General features: G+C 43.3%; 1 protein-coding gene across 3 annotated transcripts in view; it reads right to left on the bottom strand.

Moving 5' to 3' along the window:
* ESPL1 (extra spindle pole bodies like 1, separase) overlaps nt 1-16,703 on the bottom strand; it is a 370,011-nt gene that overhangs the window by 93,637 nt on the left and 259,671 nt on the right. For all 3 annotated transcript variants that reach the window (XM_033938043.1, XM_033938045.1, XM_033938044.1), the window contains exons 23-24: nt 10,285-10,412; nt 10,081-10,203 (exon numbers count right to left, since the gene is read on the bottom strand). In XM_033938043.1, the coding sequence (XP_033793934.1) occupies nt 10,081-10,203; nt 10,285-10,412 (251 nt within the window). The remainder of the gene's footprint in view (nt 1-10,080; nt 10,204-10,284; nt 10,413-16,703) is intronic.

Consider the following 16,703-nt stretch of genomic DNA (forward strand, 5'->3'; position numbering starts at 1 on the left):
TTGTCTAACAAATAGACATATAATTCAAATTATCCATTATATTATACCTCTTGCACATCCAGAACCCTCCCAACCCAAATCCCACCCCTTTTTCCTCCCCCCTCCCATTTAAATAATACAAATATTTGGAAGCACTCAAGATCAGCAATTAACAACCCCCCCAGGCCCATTCCCTCAAATCCATAAAAACAAGAACAAGTTTACAAAAAGGTGAAATAGTAATGTTAAAACTAAGCCCTTATAATTCATTAATTCAATTAAAAATTAAGTAAATTAAGTATGATTCATTAAAATAAACAAATCATTAAGTATCTAATAATATCAAGATTAATCTTTAAATTTCATAAGTATAACAAAATTAATTGTATGCATGTTATACACATACTCCATTGGAAATAGTAAAGAAACCCAAATTTTTATCATACTACTTACTGTATACGATCCAAAAAAACTTCAATTCTCCTTTAGCCTTCCCCATTCTATCCATCCCTTCAATTTATATTTATCTCTAGCCCCTCCCTCTTCCTTACCCTTCATTTACTTCACGTTTTTAAATAGCATAACAGTATTAATCAATGATTTAAAATGAAGAGGAACATAACCTATTACATCTCTATATCATATCAAGCTGAATCATAAGATATACATAAAGTCCTTAAAAAACCCCCTAAATATTAATTATCTAGTCATTCCAAAATAACAGATAATATATAATGTTAATAATAAATTAGTTACTATAAACCATAAAAAGTAATTTAACTATCTTAAAATCCTGTATTGAATAACGTAATATCCATTCCAATTTTATACTAAGGAAACCAACCTCCTTCCCCAACATGAATTCCTAAAATTATTTTGAAACTGGCAACCCATACGAGAGAAGATAAATACTTTCAAAAGCAGACTAGATGAATATATAGAATGATATAACTGTTGCAATATAAAAAGTCCGTTGAAATAAGACGTGTCAACCAGCATCTAAGGAAAACAATTTTTCCTTTATTTTCTTTCCCTTTCTTTTCATTCAGCAGTGCCGCTCTCCATCGGAAATAAATACAGACTTGATAAGCAGGTACCATCCAATTAACTCAGTCTTAATAAATCTGTAAACCTTCTGCTAGTTTATGAAAAGAAAAATGACTTTAAACACAGACTTGAAGAATCTATAGAATTACATAACTGGCTCTGTTTCATAAGTCTGCTGAAAACAAGAGACCTTTTAATCCAATAATAAAGGAAACCACTAGGTCAGAGGGAGAAGAGGTACCTTCCCAAACATTCCTATAAGAACTTCCCTCATATAGATCCATTTGAAGAGACCTCCTTAAAGAACTTCTTCCTTTTTCCTGTTTACCAGCAGGGTCATTCCTCACAGGAAATGGATATAGGCGTGTCCAAGCAGTCTCCAGAAATAGACAGAAGCTGAAACCTTGTACTGAGCCAGACTTATACATGAAATCGTCAAAGGATTTCATTTTGGCGCAGATACGGAAGAGTTCAATTAGTCTCAGCCCTTTGTATTCCCCGTCCTTTTACTCTAAATATCCAATTATGTTATTGCCGGAAGTAAAACAAGGCGGGACATAATAAAAACAAACCAATCATATGGCAGTAGGTTGGAATTATGAATTTACTCAGCTGTTAAATGCCAAACTGTAAAAAGTTTAAAAGCGCTTTCCATCATTTTAAGTCCTCTCTGGCATAATTTCCGTCACTAGCTAAAAGTTTGACATCAGGAACAAAAGGCTCTCCATGCCTGGTTTTCTCCAGTTGATCAAGTATCAAATCCACTCTGAAACTCCTGAAATTTCTTGAAATTCCCTTTCTGAGTGGCTAATGTTCTTTCCATTTTATACATATGACACAAGGAATTCCATCAAAAACTATAGTTAAGCCTCCTCCAATTTTTCCAATTGCTTGTAATTTGTTGTATGGCAACCCCTGTCATAACAAGTAGAAGCCTGTTGTTCTTAGATGATATTTGGCTTTTAGCTCTCATTGACACAGTATCATAGGGCTTTTAGCCCTCATGACACAGTATCATAGGGCTTTTAGCCCTCATGACACAGTATCATAGGACAATGCCACTGGATTTTCTAACAAACAATTTATTTGGCCCCATATTGATTTCCAAAAAGCCAAAATAAATGGACAATAGAACAATAAATGATCTAAAGTCCCTGCTTCGAGATGACAATGCCAAGATCTATTCAACTTAGAGCTATTCAACTTTTGTAAACGAACTGCGGTCCAGAATGCTCTATGTAACAGAAAAAAAACATGTTTCTTAGCATTAGATTTTAGCTGTCAAATTTCAGTCCATTCTTCAAGCTTTGCCAGGTTTTTCTTCATGTTATTCACACCATCCTGGGTGTCTACTCAATTGCAGACTTTGGTATCATCCGCAAAGAGGAAAATCTTACCCGATAGCTTCTCAGCAATATCGTTTATAAAAATGTTAAAAAGAACAGGTCCAACAGAACCTTGAGGCACACCACTGGTAGCATCCCTTTCCTCAGAATGATCCCCATTGATCACTAACCTCTGTCGCCTTCCACTCAACTAGTTCTTGACCCAGCCCGTCACTTTGGGACCCAACTCGAGGGCACTCAGTTTATTTATTTATTAGACGTCTGTGTGGAATACTGACAATGGATTTGCTAAAATCTAAGTACACCACAGCTAGTGTACTCCCTCTATCCAATTCTCTGGTCATCTAGTCAAAAAACTGATTTGTCTGACAATACCTACCTCTAGTGAATCCATGTTGCCTTCGGTTCTGTAATCCACAGGATTCCAGAAAACTTCACCATTCTCTGTTTTAAAAGTGTTTCCATTAATTTGCTTACCACAGAAGTCAGACTAACCGGCCTGTAATTCCCTACTTCCACTTTTGTGGAGAGGGACCACATCCACCCTTCTCCAGTCCTCCGGTACTACTCCCAGTTCTAGAGAGTCATTGAAAAGGTCAGTCAGCAGAGCCACCAGAACGTCCCTAAGTTGCTACAGCACCCTTGAATGTACACCATCCAGCCCCATCACTTTGTCTACCTTTATTTTAGTTAGCTCGTCATGAACACAACTCTGAAAATCGATCAGGTTCTACCACTCCTCCATCCCTATTCATGTTTGTCTTCTGTGATCACGTTCCTGGCGCTTCAGCTGTGAACACAGAAAAGCTTCTACATATTTCTCCCCTTCACCTTTGAGTTTCACAATGCCACTTTTGCACTTCTTCCTGCCACTAATATATCTAAAAAAATGTCTTGTCTCCCCATTTTACCATGACAGCTATTTTTTCATCTAGTTGCATCTTTGCTTCCTGACTATAGGACCAGCCTCTCAACTTTTCCAGATATTTTGCCTGTCTTCCTCTTTCTGCGATCTTTTGTAGTTTATGAAAGCTAACCTCTTATTCCTTACCTGATAGACAGAACCCTAAAGCCATCGGCTCAATGTGCGGCGGCGGCGAAGAAAGCAAATAGGATGTTAGGCATGATTAAGAAGGGGATCACGAGTAGGTCGGAAAATGTTATAATGCCACTTTACAGAACAATGGTCAGACCACACTTAGAATACTGTGTCCAACACTGGTCTCCATACCTTAAGAAGGATAAAACTCTGTTGGAGAGGGTGCAGAGGCGAGCCATGAAACTAGTCAAAGGCATGGAGAATTTAAGCTACAAGGAACGCCTCGGAAAACTGGGACTGTTCACCCTCGAAAAGAGAAGACTGCGTGGGGATCTGATAGAGACTTTTAAAATATTAAAGGGATTTGATCAAATTGACCAGGAAGCAGCATTACTGACATTTTCAGATGTGACGCGGACAAGAGGTCATAGCCTGAAACTGAATGGCAGCAGGTTCAGGACAAATGTCAGGAAGTTCTGTTTCACATAAAGAGTGGTGGGTGCTTGGAATGCTCTCCCGGAGGAGGTGGTGGCAGAAAATACTGTACTGGGTTTCAAACGCAAGTTGGATGCACATCTTCTTGCAGATCATATTGAGGGATACGGGAAATCCGGGTCTCCAACAAGGAGCACCTAAATGGGCCTCCGAGTGTGCGGATCGCCGGACTAGATGGACCTTGGTCTGATCCGGTGAAGGCGTTTCTTATGTTCTCAGCTACTACTTTTGAGAACCAAAGCAGCTTTCTTTTACTTACTTGCCTCACAAAAAAGTTTGTCGCTCTTACAATTACTCTTCATTTTTGCCTACTGCAGTTCCACTCCTTCTAGATGTTCCCATTCAGAGAATTCCTTGACGTCACCCCCATCCGAACAAAGTTAGATTTTTTTAAAAAGTCTAAAACCTTTGCTTTTGAATGAGCCCTCTCTATACCCATCTTAATATTAAACCATATCATGCAGTGATCACTGGATGCCAAATGATCACCCACTGTAACATCAGAAACACTTTCCCCATTTGTAAGAACTAAGTTCAGTATGACCCCATCCTGCTTGGGTTCCATTACCAACTGCTGAAACAGTTTTCCTTGTAGAAAATCCAGGATCTCCCTACTTCTAGAAGACTCTGCAATAGGGATACACCAATTAACATCCAGCATGTTAAAACCACCTATTAGTAAAACTTTCCCTTTTTTTGATATATTCTGAATGTCTACTTTCTCTGTTCACTTCTTCTATCTGTGAAGGAGGCCTGTATATCACACCAATATAAATATATTTACCATTCCTTCTTTCCACAGTGTCTCTTCCTGCCCTGCAGATCCTACAATTGTGTGGCTTTAATATGATCTATAACATAACGCTACTTCTCCTTTTCTTCCTACCCTGTCTTTCCTGAATAGATTATAGCCCGGTATAAATACATCCCAGTCATGGTTCTCCATGAATCATGTCTCTGATCACCACTATATCTAACTCATCTTCTTCCATCAACGCAATCTCTCTAACATCTTGAATTTTAGCACCAGGTAGACAGCATACCTCCCGGTACATCATGTCTGGCCTGCAGATGGACACTTCTGTACCCCTCAGAAGGGAATTGTTAACCACTACCCTTACAGACTGGTGTAGAAAAGAATTCCGAGATACTCCAAGCATTGAGGAGCCAGCTGACTCTTGGAAAGGTTCACAACCTAGCCCAGTGACCCAACCCGAGCCTTGACTCAGGAGCTTTCCTGAAAGGACTTTGCTTGAATCAACCAGTCATCCAGATAGGATGAACCAAGATACCCTCCTTGTGCAAGACTGATGCCACCAACACAATAACCTTGGTGAATGTACGTGGAACCGTGGCCAGGTCAAACAAATGCACAAAACTGATAATGCTTTCCCAAAATTGCAAAGTGAAGGAATCGCTGATGAGAATCCCAAATCAGAATATGAAGGTAAGCCTCCTTCAGGTTGAGAGATGTCAGAAATTCCCTGGGCTGCACTGCTAAGATGAATGACTTGAGGGTCTCCATCCGAAACAGGACCCAGGGTGCCCAGTTTACACCTTCCAGATCTAGAATAGGCTGAAAAGACACCTCTTTCTTGGGAATCACGAAGTAAATGGAGTATATTCCAGAAGATAAAGAATTTACAATTTTGTATTCAGTGTCACCCACTCAAATTCCACGAACATCCAGACTAGCTTGACCATCACTTACCAATGGTTTCATCACTAGTGCATAAAGCAAGAAGACAGGACAACTCTGTTGAGAATTACCCCGTTAATGCACAAGCAGGCCCCATGGCTTAGCATAGATTACTGAAATCCGGGTCCAAAAATGGGAGCCCAGACCAAATTTGGACAGAACTGTATCCATAAAAAGCCAATGGAGATGTCTGAAGACCTTCTTGGCATAAATGCCAAGGCGGCACATCTGCATCTGAGTGGAACTGACTATCGTGACCATGTCAAATGTTTTATGATAGACTTGTCAACTTGGAATAAAATCTACCTGGTCAGGATGGAAAAAGGAAGGTAGGATTGCAGCAAGCTTATTGGGCCAAACATTTACATCTATGTTAAACACTGAGACAGGGCAATAGGACTGGCATGCCGGCAATCACGGCGATTCCTACATAAATAGAAAGTTGCTATTGCACTTGCTCCCTCTTCAGTTCCCAGAGGGAAAAGACCACAATTGAAGAAATCCTTGGAAGCGCCCTCCAGTGCAGATGTCAGCAATTTGGGCTCCCCACATAAAGTGTACTTTGTGCCTAAGTCTCCAGACTACAATGCCCACAAGCCTGGAACCAGTGAAGCTATTGGTGGCTCATGATGTGGCCACTGACTTCTTCTGGAGGAAACAGTGGACCACTTCACTGCTGGACTAGGACAGCACCCAGACCTGGGACTAAGACACAAGGTCCTCCCGGCAAATGGAGGGTACAGGGAGAGGCACCTGGCCACCTAGCTATGACACCCCAGGGATAATAGTGGCCCCAGCAGGCTAACTACCTCAAAATAGGCAGAGCAAGGAGGCAGAGAACAGCCCAGAATCAATTTTAAATTAAGAATTAGGGAAATTATACTTTCTGGTGAAATTCAGTATGCCATATATATAAAATGGAAAGGGTGCTTGCTATGTAACAAGGTAATTATAATAAGTTTAAAAAGATTTGGGGGCCATTGATTATTTATTCTAATGATCAGACATCTTAAACACCTCAGTATTGGTTAAGATATAGGGGGGAGTGGAAATATGAATGATAATAATTGATAATTGTTAATCCTATATAATAAAACGCTAGCCGTGCATGCGCACTCAGACCTGCGTGATCTGTAATCCCTGATCCGTAGGTCCGTGGCCAGAGTGCGTATGCGGCGGCCAGATCGGGAAAGTACAGCAGAGCCAGCGACTACCCCCTCCCGCCCTCACTCACTGCCAAAACCACCACCTCCTCCTTCTCGCCGGCTCACCCGCGTTTAAATGGAGAGAAAAGCGCTGCACCGCTGTTTTCCTTCTGATTTGGTTTCCTTGCTGACTCGGACTGCTGCTTCTTCACGTCATCACCAGTGTTGCTGTCACTATCACTGTCCTGCCCTTTTTCCATCTGTTCTCCGGAACTGCCACACATGCCATAAACTGCCACAGGCTCCACCACTGTACGCATCGCAGAAGCAGCATTGAGAGAAAAGCACTGCGCTACCGTTAGCTTCGGCGTCTTCTGTCCACTGCGGCCAACCATAGCGGAAACAGGAAGTAGTCAGAGAGGGCGGGCTGCAGTGGACAGAAGACAGCAAAGCCAGCGGTAGCGCGGTGCAGCGCTTTTCTCTCAATGCTGCTTCTGCAATGCGTACAGTGGTGAAGCCTGTGGCAGTTTATGGCACGTGTGGCAGTTCCGGAGAACAGATGGAAAAAAGGCAGGACAGTGATAGTGACAGCAACACTGGTGATGATGTGAAGAAGCAGCAGTCCGAGTCAGCAAGGAAACCAAATCAGAAGGAAAACAAAGCCCGTGCTGAGGGGGCCACTTCAGAAAACAAAGAAAAACAGCATGATGAACGTTGAGAAGCTAACAGGAGAGGAAGCTACGAATGAGACAGAGAGGAAGGAGCCCTGTGCAGATGTTTCTGCCCCAGTGAATGGCGAATTTGCAGCCCAGCAGAATAAGAATGGTGAAGACAAGAACCGGGAAGAAGACCACAGTTTGGGTAGTGCAAAGCAAGAGGTGCCGACTGAATATACACACAATGACACACACATTGATGCTAAGATGGAAAAGTTAGGCAGTGACAGAGAGAGAGACAGATAGAAAGACAGAAAGCTGCCAAGGAGAGAGAGAAAGAAAGAAAGACAGACAGACAGACAGTGACCAAGGAGAGTGAGAGAGAGACAGAAAGAAAGAAAGAAAAACAGACAGACAGTGGCCAAGGAGAGACAGAGAAAGAAAGACAGAAGGCGACCAAGAATAGAGACAGAAAGAAGGACAGTGGCCAATGAGAGAGAGAGACAGAAAGAAAAAAAGACAGACAGGCAGCGGCCAAGGAGAGAGACAGAAAGACAGAAGCCAAGGAGAGAGACAGAAAGACAGACAGACACATCTATTCTAGCACCCATTAATGTAACGGGCTTAAAAACTAGTTATTAATATATGGGTGGGAGGGATGGGATTCTTTTATATTTATATATTTGGAGGATTACAAATAAGATTGTCAAGTGATTAATTAATATATTTCTGAGTGATTATTGTACACTTCTTGTAATTTCTGAAAATGAATAAAGATTAAAAAAAAAAAAAAAAAGAATTAGGGAAATAACCACTCAGTCTAAATGACCCACCCAACTTGAACCTAGGGCATTCTCCCCCCTCCCACCTCCTTCACACTTAAGACCAGCATAGACTACTTGTCCACCATCTGCTGGAGACTGAGGCCTCAATTCTTTAAAAACTGCGTTAAAAAAGACAGTTCTGGTAGCGAATTTAAAAAAAGCAAGTCATTTTCCAAAAACACTCATGTAAATGAGGTTGGTGGAGGGTAGCAAAAGCTTGCTAAATTGCTGGTGAAAGCGATGGGCACATGCACAGAAAAACACAAACAATAAAAAAAACCCAAAACAACAGGAGAGATGTTCATTCTCTCCTGCTGCCAAACACTACCCCTTCCTGCAGCGGGAAAGATGCCAAGCAACCCCTTCCCCCCACAGTGGGAGAGATGCCCACTGATTGGCCCAGACGCCCAGAGTCTTAGGTCCCTTCCCAGGGCATCCAGGAAGGGGCCTGAGGATCTGATTGGCCCAGGATGTATAAGACCCCTCCTATGGAAGAGACCTTAAACATGGGCCAATCAGAGCCCCAGGCCCCTCTCCGGTGCATACCAGGATGCACTGGGGAGGGAAAGGCCCATTTTGGAAGAGGCAGGCCAGCTGGCCAGAGGGAGTAGGCATCCTTCCAGTCAGCCATTTAATTAAAGGTACGGGGGAGAGGGGTCGGAGGCAGGGGTGAGGTGTTGTGATGAAGCGGGAGAGAATGGGCATCTCTCCTGCTTCAGGGGATGGGGTCGCTTGGCAGCGAGAGAGAGTGAGCATCTCTCCCATTGCTTGGGGGGAGGGGGGCTTTTCAAAACAGCTTTTCTAGCAGTTTCCGGGGTTTTCACTGTACTGGCACCCCTGGACCAGTTGCTGATTTTTATCGCTAAAAGCCAACATCACTCTTGGAGAATGGCTCGGTGATTTTAAAGAATCCAGATTGCTCATTTTAATGTTGAAGAGCCCATTTGCATGTCAATGTCTGGGACTGCTAGAAACCTCGCTAAAAACAGAGATAAGCCCCTGTGTCACAAAACAGTGTGAAGAAAGCCTCAAAGCTGCTCTCCACACTGAATAGGAGCAGCTCTTCAGTCTGCTGCTACAGATTTAATTAAATAAAAGCTGCAGCTGTAAAAGCACCTGACAGATAAATTTTAAGTTGTACTTCGCTAGCAAGCTTACTACTATGAATTAAACTACTATGAACTATGATAGGTTATCAGATACAGTATTCTCAATCTGATAGAAGACCAATTCAGATTTGCCCCCTTTAAGCAGCTAGAAGATGTAGAAGCACAAAATTGTCTTTCTTTCTTTAAAAAAAAATTTAAGTTTTTTGAGGAAGGAGAAAGGAGTTTGAGGAGGGTGGAGAGAGAGGAAGGGACCTGGCACCACCAGGTATACCCCAAAATAAAGTACTTCCAACAGCCTAGACACCCCCAAACGCAACTGAAACAGGCAACCCAGAACTGGAGCCAAACAGATGAGACCAGGAACTGCGGGAAGACACTTCCTCTCGTGAAGAGGTGGTAGATACTGAATGGCTTCTCTGGTGACCATCATATATGGCAGAGTTCAGTTTATTGCCCTTGATTTCTACCTGCTGGTAGACATAGCCCACAATTTATGGACTCATCTGTTGCTGATGATGCATGACTTGAAAACTGTCATACAATTAAAGGCTACAGAGGACTAAAAAGGCAGAACAGATTGCAACAGGTTCATAATTTCCTGCAAACTTAATGTTATAGGACTTATTCAGAAAAATATATACTTGAAAACTACATTGTCAGTCTGGAAGATTTACAGTGCCCACCTTTCTATCCTCCACCTCCAATGGGAAAAGTTGGAATCTGCAATACAAGCCAGCTCACCTTCATTCTCCTGTCCAGATCTGTTCGTCCTTCCCACCATTCTTTCCTATCTGTAAGGTTGCTCGTTTCTCTCTGTTCCTTCTGTATGGCATCAAATTCACAAAGGGCTGAGCTTAGAGACAGCTGAAACAGGAGAAAGAAGAGTGAGAGAACCTACAACGAGGCAGCCAAGAACTAGTTTTGGTATCTCAGCTTTCTACTCACTTTTGTCTGGGTAGTAGGAATGCGTATGTTGACAGGGCTGCAGGCATGTTCCAGCCTTGTGAGGAGCAAGGTGTCACCAACAGCATCTGGTAGTGGGTCTAACAGGGTCAGTATGCACACAACAACATCTGAAAGAGGCAGAAGGATCAAAAAAGGTTAAGTGGCATAAAGAGGTCTGATAGTACTACTATACACTTAGCTGTCAAAATTACAGTTCCTTTCCCCTTTTAAAGTGTTCCAATTTTGTTTTGTTCTTAAAGGTAAAGATACAAATATATGAAGCACTTCAGCCATTCCCTTTATCATGGATCAAATATCGTATATACTCAAATATAAACCCATCCAAATATAGATTGAAATAACCTTTTATTTTATTCAGCACATTAATATCTTATGCAAGTTCTTCAAACAGCACACTGCAAAAGTTATAAATGGTTGCAACTGAAGCAGGCTATTCAGGCAGGGTTCCCTGAATGGAAATCTCTTTAATCAATTTAGTTTAGATTCCCTATGCTTTCAGGCAGACTTCTTGGGTCACCAAGCCGCGCAGTGATATAAATTATTATCTGGCTATGTAAATAAGAAACCAAAAACTGGACTTAGAGATATCTGGAGCATTGAAATTAAGCATCAAATTAATGCATCTCAGTGGCCATGTATTTGGTCCTGGAGGTTGAAGTGTACAATGTCTGCTTCTATCAGGCAAACATGGTTTTTCCTGTTGCATAGAGCATTCTGGACCCCTGTTCGTTTACAAAAATTGGATTGCTCTAGGTCTAATAGATGTTGGCATTGTAACTTTGATGCTGGAACTTTAGATCACTTGTTGTTTTATCGTCCATTCATTAAAAATTTTTGGATCTCTATTTGGGATCAAATAAATCATTTAATGGAAAATTATGTAGCATTATCATACGACACAATTTTATTTGGCATGCTGATGAGAGCTAAGCCTCAAATATCTGCTAATAATAAGATTTTGATGATATTGACAGGAGTTGCCATTCAACAAATAACGTATAACTGGAAAGATTGTATACAAGGTTGAATTATTGTTTCTGGTGGAATTCAGTATGTCATGTGTTTAAAATGGAAAGAGCGTTGACAGTTCAAAAAGGTTACTATAATAAATTTAAGGATGTGTGTGGGCCATTTTTAAATTATTCTAATGAATAATTTACACTTTTCCCAATTTTAATTCTTACATGTGGATCGGGGGGGTTGGATTTCTATTAATAATATATATGAATGATAAGATATTATATTCATGTGGTATATTTTTTGTTGTATATGGAAATGGGAGGGGGTGGGGGTTATATCTTTGTGTTGTATGATAATGTAGAGTTTCAAGTGATATTGTATTCTAATTGTTTGATATTTACTGTACACTTGTGAATTATAAAATGAATAAAGAATTAAAAAAAAAAAAAAGTAACCTTTTATTTATTTATTTAAAAATTTATATACCGCTGATTGACTTTTATCCCCCCCCAAAAAGGGGGTGGGGGGAATGTTGACTAATATAAACTCATGTCAGTCTCACAAGGTTACTGTAGGAGTGAATGGCCTAATGGTTAGGGCTTTTGTCTCAGCACACTGAAGTTGTGAGTTCAATCCCAGCCTGCTCCTTGACTCTTGGCAAGTCACTTAATCCATCGGCCCAGGTACCACATTTAGATTGCAAGCCTGTAGGGACAGTTAGGGAAAATACTTAGAGTACGTGATTTCTATTCAATGCTTTGTAACTGCTTTAGGTGAACCTCTTCATGAAAAGGTGGTAAATAAACATAGCAACCACTGTGGGAACTCATGTCAGCCATTTTGAGTAGCAAGACTACACAGGACAGGAGCTTAGGAGGATTGCTCTTGCCCTGGCTCACCACTGGACTAGCAGGGCTTAAGGTATGCCCAGGGAGATGTCAGAGGGGGAAGATTCAAATATAAACCAAGACCCCCATTTCTGGGCCATTTGTTTGCACAAAATCTAGGCTTATATTAGAGTATATACAGTAAATTAGGAACACTTATATGTCACTAGTCAGTCATCTGTGCTGGCACCATCCTAAGAGTTTCAAGTTTATTTTTGATATACCGTCTATCAGCAAGTCTAAGCGATTTACAAAGTTATAATAAATATAAAATTAAAAAAGTGGAGGAAGTTACGTCACTCTACTGAATGGCAGAGTAATTTTTGAGCTCCGATGGGGCTTGCTGACAAAGGCGATTAAATAGCTTCCCAAGAGCGGCATTACTCCTGTTTGCCTGTGCAAAAGTGGTTGGAGTGCATGGCGAGTCGCCGAAGGCTGGAAAAGTTCTGCTTTAGTGAAACTGTGAGTAGCAAATGGACAGCGAAAGTGCCGGGGTCGCAAGCGGCAAAATCCAAGATGGCGTCTCCAGGGCAGTCTCAGCAGTCGCCGGCTTCGGCCATGCCAGAAGATAGTGCCGCGGCTCTGAAAACAACCCTAGAAGCCTGGTTTCAGGACTTAAAGGTGGAGATGAAAGGAGTTCAGGAAGATGTTAAAACAGCGCTGGCCGAGCTCCGGGCAGAAGTGGGCGACTTATGAGGTTGGGTCGAGGCCTCCGAACACTGAATGGGGAGATGGCAGAAACTAAGATGGTGATGGCCCAGCAAGTAAAGGAGCTTGTAGAGTTACAAGCGCAAATTGAGGACTTGGAAAATAGGTCCCGGAGAAGTAATTTGCGATTCAAAGGCATACCGGAGACTGATTAACATAAGGATTGTATGGCAATAGTGAAAGATTTCTATAGTCAGCTACAGGGGCCTGAGGAGAATGTTGATGCGGTGAATATTGTTATATTGAGGGCACACCGCAGCATGGGGGCAGGCAGACCGGGCACCCCGAAGGACATTATCGCTTGCTTTGGAAATTACTTATTTAAAGAAAAAATTATCCAGGCGGCTCGGATAGGACCACAATTTCCATGGAATAGGATTATGGTAGAAGTTTTTCAAGATCTGGCTCTCATGACTTTGAAGAAAAGGGCTTTTTGAGAGGTGACTCAGGTACTGCGTTCAGAGGGTCACCGTTATCGCTGGTCGTTCCCTTTTGGAATTTGGCTGACTGTAAATGGAAAGTCACGCACGGTGGGAGACACGTGGCTCGCCTTGAAAGAGTTGAGTTGCAACAATTTGCCTACTGTTTCAACTGGAGTGACACCAAAGAAAGTGGGGAGACCGGTGGAGGCCTGGTGCATGGTTACCTGGTCAACTAAGAAGCTGCCATTGATGGAGACCTGAGTGCATACTGGGGGACTGGAGCGCAGACTTTGCTGTACTTCTTGGGGGAGCTTCAGGCATTTTGGGGGACTTTCAGTTTGAGGACTTGGTTGTACTGTTGCTGGACGCTGAGGAGAGTATGTTTGGAGTGGGTTCTTGGTTCTACAGAGGGTTGGATGAAGGGCGAACGTATGTTACTGGGGTGGATGTGTGGTAAGGGTTGTGTGTGTGGATGATACCCAGAGAAGGGAACCTGGGGTGGCATGAAGTGATAAATGAGGCTGGGATCTAGGTGGGGAAGTATGCAACCAGCATAGGGAGGGTTGGTGAAGTGGGAGTTTACACACTAAAGATGGGGAGATGCTGACATTGTTATTGAGGGTTGGGCATGGCTGGAAGTGTGAGGTGGCAGTTGTCTTTTGGGGGAAGACTTCATTCTTTCTCATTGGCTGGTCTGGTGGATGCTGGATCAGCAGGTATGGGGGGGGAGGGAGGAATATTGGGGAAACATGGGGGTGGGGGGGAATAAGGGGACAGGGTCACAGCAGGATGTACTTAGGATTGGGCCTGGAATATTAATGGGATAAATAGTCCGGGGAAGAGGAGTATTGTTTTTCGGGAATTGAAAAGAATGGGTTGGGATCAGTGTTCCCTCTAAGCGGGCGGGTGTTGTGAGCAAACTTTTTTCACCGTGAGCCAAAAATATCGGGCGCCAGCAAGTTATGAGCCAACTCGCCCGATTCTCCTCTCGCCGCCCTGCCATCTGCCGTACGCCTCTTCCGATCGTGCGCTGTGACGAGAAACGTGTGCGCTGCGATGTAATATTTTGTGCGCCAGCGCACGCCAGCGCAGCTTAGCGGGAACACTGGTTCAAATGGTTTTATTTATTTCCCCAAATTAATTTTTGTTATACGCATTGAAAATATTTGATATTGCGTTTAAATCAAAATCTCAATAAACTTGAAACGAGTGCCCGTGAGATTGTGGGAGGGTTAAATACTCAAAACTTAGAAGTTTTTGCTATGCCAGCTTTCTGGTATCTTTACATACAGTGGCGTACCTAGCATATGTAACATCCGGGGCCCATCATTTTTTGGCACCCCCCCCCCATCTGTAAGAAAAACATGATTTTTAGTAACAAACCACACGTCACACATGAGTACCTAGGAAAAGGCAGCATCTTACATATTGCAGTGAGCAGTACATCAATACACCCATTGTAAAACTAAACAAGCCAGACCAGCACAGATCAATCCTACACCGTCAATCCTAACAGAAAACCATGTCTTTCGAACACACAGAACACAGAAAACACCTTCGCCTAGTAAGGAATATGTAATCACAAACTAACCCCTCCCTCTTTTACAAAACTGTAGTGTGGATTTTAGCTACGGAGGTAACAGCTCTGATGCTCATAAAATTCTGAGCATCAGAGCTGCTACCACCAAGGCTGGTGCTAAAAACGCTTCACAGTTTTGTAAAAGGGGGGATAAAATAAAAATACATAGACAAAGGTTAAATTGAACCAGCAAGAAGCTGGACTCTGCATACAATGCTTCACAGAAACAGTGACACATGTCTCCTAAAGCAATAAATAAATAGAAATTTTTTTCTACCTTTGTCTTCTGTGGTTTCTCCTTTCCTCATCTTCTTGTAACTCTCTTCCTTCCATTCACTGTCTGCCGTCTCTCTTCCCCTATATGGCATCTTCTCTCCTTCTATGCCCCTTCCAGAAACTGTATGCCTCCCCCTTCCATCTCTCCTTTCACCCCATTGGTCTGGCATCTCTCTCCTCGCCTTCCCTCTCCCACACCTCTCCTCATAGTCTGGTATCTCCCCTTCCCTGATTCTCTGGCATCTCTCTCCTTTCCTTTTCTTCCATCTTTCGTTCCCCCTCCATGCTCTCACATCTCCCCCTTCCTTTTCCCTTAGACTGGCATACCTTCCTCCTATGCTCCAAGCCCTGGCATCTCCTTTAATTCCCTCCCTCATCTTCCTTCTCCCTCCAGCTGGGTACCGCAACACTCTTCCCTGCAGCTCTGCACTTCCCCACAATTGCCATGCTTCGGTTCCTCTTCTTCCTTCCTTCCCCCCCCCCCCCCCCCGCGGGACCCTGCGGCACCATCAACTCTTACTCCCTCTAATGTCGGCCCTGCAGCTCCAGACTTCCTCGCACCTTCTCCCCTCCCCCTTTGGATCGCTATTATTTTAAATGTTATAGCCGCGGAGCTGTATCCATCAGTGGAGATGTCTAACCTCGGCCTGCCCCGGAACTCTTACTGCAGCAGCCGCCCGTCTAGGCAGGAACAGGAAGTCACTGTTGCAGTAAGAGTTCCGGGGCAGGCCGAGGTTAGACATCTCCACTGATGGATACAGCTCCGCGGCTATAACATTTAAAATAATAGCGATCCAAAGGGGGAGGGGAGAAGGTGCGAGGAAGTCTGGAGCTGCAGGGCCGACATTAGAGGGAGTAAGAGTTGATGGTGCCGCAGGGTCCCGCGGGGGGGGGGGGGGAGGAAGGAAGGAAGAAGAGGAACCGAAGCATGGCAATTGTGGGGAAGTGCAATCCCCCCAATGCGTCCCCTTACCTTACCTCCCCTTACCTTTGCGACGCGTGTGTGCGCTGTGAAGAGAAACTTTGCGCTGCGATGTAATATTTTGTGCGCGCGCGCAGGCCAGCGCACCTTAGCGGGAACACTGGTTGGGATATCTGCCTTTTGCAGGAGACTCATTTAAGGCCCAAGGATGCAGCTCTCTTGGAGAATCTGGCATTTAAACACGTTTGGACACATCAGGAACAGGATTCCACTAAAAAAAAGGGTAGGATTGCTCTTTTGGTAAAAAAGGGTTTGGGATTGGTCATTGACCAGATATATAGGGATCCTCAGGGGAGATGCCTCACATTGAGAGGGACTCTACAGGGGCAGAGGGTGACGATAGTGAATACATATAGCCCTAATGTTGCCCAGGTAGAGTTTTATCATACATTGCAGCATGAGCTGATATCGTTCCTTCAGGGGGTGGTATTCTTGGGGGGACATTTTAATGTGCTTCCAGATGGGTGACTGGATCATTCTAAGGGGGGGGGTAGAGGTTTTAATAGGGGGCATACTCGGGCTTTTTGGGTATTCATACACACTTTGGGGTTGGTGGACTGTTGGCGCCTTCTGCACGGGACTCA

Source organism: Geotrypetes seraphini, chromosome 3 (assembly GCF_902459505.1).
Source record: "Geotrypetes seraphini chromosome 3, aGeoSer1.1, whole genome shotgun sequence".
Lineage (NCBI taxonomy): Eukaryota > Metazoa > Chordata > Amphibia > Gymnophiona > Dermophiidae > Geotrypetes > Geotrypetes seraphini.